At 48.9% G+C, this 5,722-nt stretch overlaps 1 protein-coding gene and 1 pseudogene across 1 annotated transcript in view; both read right to left on the bottom strand.

Moving 5' to 3' along the window:
• Positions 1 to 967: 967 nt before the first annotated feature.
• Positions 968 to 1,541, bottom strand: LOC102437943 (annotated as a pseudogene).
• Positions 1,542 to 2,611: 1,070 nt separating this feature from the next.
• The window catches only part of DHRS1 (dehydrogenase/reductase 1), a 12,440-nt gene continuing 9,329 nt past the window's right edge, over positions 2,612 to 5,722 (bottom strand). The window contains exons 4-8 of the mRNA XM_006102289.1: positions 4,840 to 4,972; positions 4,381 to 4,527; positions 3,769 to 3,838; positions 3,165 to 3,245; positions 2,612 to 3,009 (exon numbers count right to left, since the gene is read on the bottom strand). Coding sequence (XP_006102351.1) covers positions 2,873 to 3,009; positions 3,165 to 3,245; positions 3,769 to 3,838; positions 4,381 to 4,527; positions 4,840 to 4,972 — 568 coding nt within the window. The 3' untranslated portion in view covers positions 2,612 to 2,872. The remainder of the gene's footprint in view (positions 3,010 to 3,164; positions 3,246 to 3,768; positions 3,839 to 4,380; positions 4,528 to 4,839; positions 4,973 to 5,722) is intronic.

Here is a 5,722-nt window from a genome sequence, read left to right as displayed (position 1 = left end):
ACTGTTCCTTCTGGTATCTTGGATACCAGAAACTCAAAGTCTAACTCTGTGTGGTGTGGACTCTTGGAGGCCCAGTTTGCTCACTTCTTTCACTAAGTGGAAGATGTATATGACTTCTAAGATCATCCAGGGCTGAAATGAAAGTCCTTTGTAGGCTGGGGCCTGGTCTGTCTTAGTCTCCATTCTCCCAACACCAAGAATGGCGCCTGATGCAGAGGATGCTCTTAAATATTTGTTGAGAGAAGAAACTATTTCAGTAGCTATATATTGCTTGGTGCTTTTAAAATATATATATATATATATATTTGTATTGCTTTCAGAGAGGAAGGGAGAGAGATAGAAACATCAACAATGAGAGAGAATCCTCCTGCACACCCCCCACTGGGGATTGAGCCCCCAACCTGGGCATAAGCCCTAACTGGGAATTGAACTGTGACCTCCTTGTTCATAGGTTGATGCTTAACCACTGAGCCATTCCAGCTGGGCTGCTTGGTGCTTTATAAGATATTCTAATTCCCAAAGTGGTAGAGTCAGCATTTATATGTAGATTTGGATGACTTTAAGATCATGTTCTTCCCAAAATACATTGTGGCCTTTAGGAGACAAGGCCATCACACAAGGATTTGTTCCATTGATGGCTTTTTAAAAAATATATAATTTTATTTATTTCAGAGAGGAAGGGAGATAGAAACATCAATGATGAGAGTGAATCATTGATTGGCTGCCTCCTGCATGCCCCCTGCTGGGGATTGAGTCTGCAACCCAGGCATGTACCTTGACCAGGAATTGAACCATGACCTACTGGTTCATAGGTTGATGCTCAACCACTGAGCCATGCTGGCCAGGCCCATTAATGGCTTTAATGGTGGCTGTGGAAGGGTGGAGAAGATCCTGAGGTCCTTATTCTTCTTACTACAGCATATAGGCAACTGCCTCTTCCCTCACAAACCTTGGGGGATAACAGGAATTTTTTTTTTTTTCACTGCTTGTCAAATGATCTTTAATTGAAACATTTTCCTTTGTAGTTCTTAACTAGTGGGACATTCCACTGCACCACTGTTGATATCATCTATGATGTCATGTGGGTGGCGGCCATCAACACTGCAGCCCTCAGACTGGGCAGTCCCCAGGATCTCTTTAATGGTTCCAGAGAGTTCTCTAGCTAAAGATCGGTGCCGCATCTGTCGGGCAATGCTGACAATCTCATCAAAAGTGATACTTCCACTGTGCTTAATGTTTTTTTGCTTCTTTCTGTCTCTTGGCGGTTCTTTGAGGGCTTTGACGATCAGGGCAGAGGCAGAAGGCACTACTTCAGTCTGGGCCTGTCTGTTCTGAATGGTCAGTTTCACTGTAATCCTCAGACCCTTCCTATCACCAGTTGCTTTGGCGATGTCATCACCAAACTTTTTTGGAGACAGGCCCAGGGGGCCGACCATGGGGGCCAGGGCAGACGTGGCACCCACTTCCCCACCAGTGCACCTCAGGTATACGACTTAGATTTTGTTGGGGTTGAACTTTGGCGGCATGGTGGAGGCAGCTGGTGTCGGATGAACCCGGATTCAGGACGACCGAAGAAAGCTGCACCTGAGCCTCCTCTGAGCCGAAAGGGAATAACAGGAATTTAAAGTGGTCGGTGGAAGTGGGTGAGTGTGTGGTGAGGAAATCTGATCAGTCATCTAAATGTGGTGCCTGGGCAAATGGTGGGGTTTAGGTACACAGTTCTAGCTATGTGCTGATAAGCCAGCTCTCTCTCTCTCTAAAAAAAGGCCCTGATTAATTGCTTTGTTGTTGTCTGTGGTATATATTCCCACTATGGCTGACTTCAAGCAACCACCATGCAGTCACTGACTGCAGACTTGGCAGAACTGGGCATAGTCAGCTCTCACAAGCCAGTGAGCTGCCGCGGCAACCAAATGAACAGTAAGCAGGCTGTCCCCAGAAAGCCACAGGAAGACTGCAGCTGCTGCAGATACTACGGGCAGCCGCGGGAGGCCTCAGCTCTTACCCTGCCTTTTCTGAAGACTGGCGTTGGTCTCTGCCCCTCTGCTTTACAGCCGCTATCCCTTTACCTCCATGGCCATCCCGGCTGCTGGCTGGAGGGCTCCCCACCGAGTGGCCCTCAGCTCCTCTTTGGAACACACCCTCTGTTGCCTTGCCTTAAAGGGCTCTTGCAATTAGTTCTCCACTAAGTAATTCAGGTGGTATCATCCCGAGAGGAAGGATGGGGGTGCTAGTTCCATCAGTTATTTCTCTGCCCCTCACTTGAATTCAGGCAGTACTTTCCTCCCAAATTCCAGAAAATCCTCAATTCTGAGGAACGTGCGCTCACTGGATCAGGCCCAGCTGGAAGCAGCAGGCATCTCTGAAGAGGGTGGACTGAAGGGGCAGGGAAGCAGTGTGAGACTGAGAAAGCCTGCTTCTGGTTGTGGAGAGGCCCACTCCCCAGCTGGGGCGTGAGAAACAGGCCTCTGGGCCAAGGGCAAGTGCCCCTGAGATGGACAGATCTGGAGGAAGGGGCCTTGTCCCAGGGACCGAACTCCATTTTGGGTACCTGTGAGTCTTTCTCTCAAGTAGTTAACAACTGGCCCAGTACAGAATCAGCACACAAATGTGTTGGAGAAATGAGAACTTTATTAGTACCAAGAACATTTTTCAAAACTTAAGCAAAAAGTAAAACGTAAGGACAAGGAAAACCAAGGCACAAAGAAGGACCTATGGGGCCCAGGGCTCACCAAGGACACACACACAGAGGCCTTCTCTTTGTATCAGGGGCACGTGGTGGGTGGGAAAGGCTGCCTGTTCCACTGAGCTGGGCTCAGCCGCCCAGTCCAAATGAAAAGACAAGCAGAGTGGCGGCCTCAGGCCAGGAGGATTAGAACTTGCTTGTGTAGAGGGTCATAATCCACTTGGGCATACGGAGGAAGCCAGGCAAGTAGGAGGCCAGCCAGCCCAGGCTGGTGGCTTGGGAGAGAACCGAACTCAAAGACAAATAGTCCTGGATGGGGCGGCCTGAGGACAACAGGAAGAGAAGGAGGATTAGACCCTCATTTCCCACTCTTTGGCTGAAGAGACTGACCGAGTGGGATGTGAGGGAGGAAGGAACGGGGTGAGCAGGAAACAGAAGGAAGAGAGGTCCAGGCTGGATGCTGGGCTAGAGCTCTTACCATCCACATCCCGAAGGCCATAGCGTCGAGCAAGGTCACAAGATGGCAGCACCTTCCCGCTCAGGCTCAGGATATTGGGGTCTGTGGGCACACATACAGCTGATATGGCATGGCAGTGGTGCAGGGTGACGAGGTTTGGGCCCAATGGGACAGGGCACCACTGAGACAGGCTTAGGAGATCAGAATTGTTTCTCTCTGTTCCTGAGCCTCTGGCTTCTGGCCATACCTCCTAGGAGCTAGTTCTTGAAGCACCCAATCCTCAAAAATTGGGAATCCTGACCCTGTGGGACTCCAGAAGCCAGAGAAAAGAATGGTTTATTCCCCAACCACCTCCTGAGCCAGGCCCCAGAACTGGCTGCCACCACCCTGCAGATAGTGGTTCTCAACCTTCCTAATGCTGTGACCCTTTAATACAGTTCCTCATGTTGTGGTGACCCCCAACCATAAAATTATTTTTGTTGCTACTTCATAACTGTAATTTTGCTACTGTTATGAATTGTAATGTAAATATCTGATATGCAGGATGTATTTTCATTGTTCGCGACCCACAGGTTGAGAACCGCTGCAGGCCCTTCTTGTTACCAGCTGCCCCCAACCACTTCACCTGTTGCCAAAGCCACCACGCATTTGCCACTCATTTCCGTGGTCTCCCCGGATGAGAAATTAATTTTGAGCTGAAACATAGGAGCAGAGAAGTGAAGGATTAATTTCCCAGAGCACTGCCCAAGTCTCTTCTCTGCTTTCAGCTTCTGTTCCAGAACAGAGGCTCTCATCACACACCTGTAGGACTCAGCATCTTGGAAGGTGCTGGAGCCATTCCTCCCCACATCCCTGTGAGCCTTGTACCCCAGCACCAGGACCCACTGTCTTTCCTAAGTGGAAGGATCTGGGAAGCCAACCATGTTGACCTTCTAGGATAGTACACTGTGGGGTCACGACCATGGGCTATGGAGGTGGGCAGTCTTTCCACTTAAGCCATCCGTGGCCTTAAGCAAGTTTCTTACCTCTCTGGGTTTGTTTCACTATCTATAAAAAGGAGATACTATCTCCCTTACAGGATTAGAGGACATTACGTGTGTACAGTGCTCAGCCCCATAATTTACTGCCACGGTAAGCACCCGGGTATTTGCTCCTTGCTGTTGTTACTGTCTTGACATTAAGGAGGGAGAGCTGATTCCCCTGCATTCTCTGCCACCCTCGGCCTCCCCTTGCCAACCTGCTTAAACAGATCATCCTCGCCAGTGTCATTCTTCTCCAAATGATCCCTCAGCAATTCTGTCTGCACCAACCCTGGCCAGAGAGACACGTAGCTGACCCCGTGGCGCCGCAGCTCCTGGGCACAGTCTGCAGCCATCCTGTCACACTGTAGAGACAGAAGGCAGGGTGAGAGCCAGGGCACTGGCCATGTCACCTTCCTCCCCTGCCCTCCCTGCTTCGGCTGAAGATGTCCCCGTCCCATGCCCTTCCTAGGCGCTCTGTCTCAGCTGGCCATCTCTCCCAGTACACTACTTACTCTGCCCAGCAGAGGAGCCCAGCTAAAGGAACTGTCCATGGAGAGGCAGGAGGAAAGGTGAAGTTGGCCTCCCACTCTGATCACTGGGGATTTAACTCCCGAACTAACTGGGTACCGTCACTATCCTATACAGCCCCAACCCCTGTGCCCCTGGATTCTTACCGCAGCTTTGCCCACGCCATAAGGAACATTGAAGAGATACTGCAGCCCCCCAATGGAGGAGATGACCACGATGAGCCCCCTGCCAGCTGGTACCATCAGCCGAGCCCCATACACTGAGCACAAGTAGTGGCCTCTAGAGGTGGGACAAGGAAGGAATGGACTGTGTTCAGTGCTGGCGAGGGTGCTGTAGCCTTGGCAGCTCCCTCTGCCCTCTAGTGGCTGTGGTCAGCCAGGAGAAGGCAGCATAGGGGTGGCCACAGACCTGAAGAACCAAGGGCTTGAGGCCACCTTCTGAGAGGAATACTGGTAAAATTAACCACTGAAGGAGGGAAATGGCACTCTCTAGACCAGTGATGGCGAACCTATGACACGTGTGTCAGAGGTGACAAGCGAACTCATTTTTTTGGTTGATTTTTCTTTGTTAAATGGTATTTAAATATATAAAATAAATATCAAAAATATAAATCTTTGTTTTACTATGGTGGAAATATCAAAAAATTTCTATATGGGACACAGCACCAGAGTTAAGTTAGGGTTTTTCAAAATGCTGACACGCCGAGCTCAAAAGGTTCGCCATCACTGCTCTAGGAGATGTAACGGAAGAGCTCTGTAATAATAGCAATTACAAACCTAAACTAGCTCGGGGGGAACATAGCTATATATAAGATCTACATGGAAAAACTATAAAGTGCTGTCTAATGTAAAAGAACAGGTATAGGCATAATTTATTTGGAAGAATTAACATGTAAAACATTAGTTCTACTTAAATTAATCTATAGATTCAGTCAATTTGAGTTATCCTATCTAATAAAAGAGCAATATGCAAATGAACCGTAATTCAAATTCTCCTGTATTGATTTTATTACTTTTATGTTACGCTTAA

Source organism: Myotis lucifugus, unplaced genomic scaffold, assembly GCF_000147115.1.
Source record: "Myotis lucifugus unplaced genomic scaffold, Myoluc2.0 scaffold_406, whole genome shotgun sequence".
NCBI lineage: Eukaryota > Metazoa > Chordata > Mammalia > Chiroptera > Vespertilionidae > Myotis > Myotis lucifugus.
The sequence above is the reverse complement of the archived record's forward strand: the minus strand, read 5'-3'. Positions and strand labels throughout refer to the sequence as shown.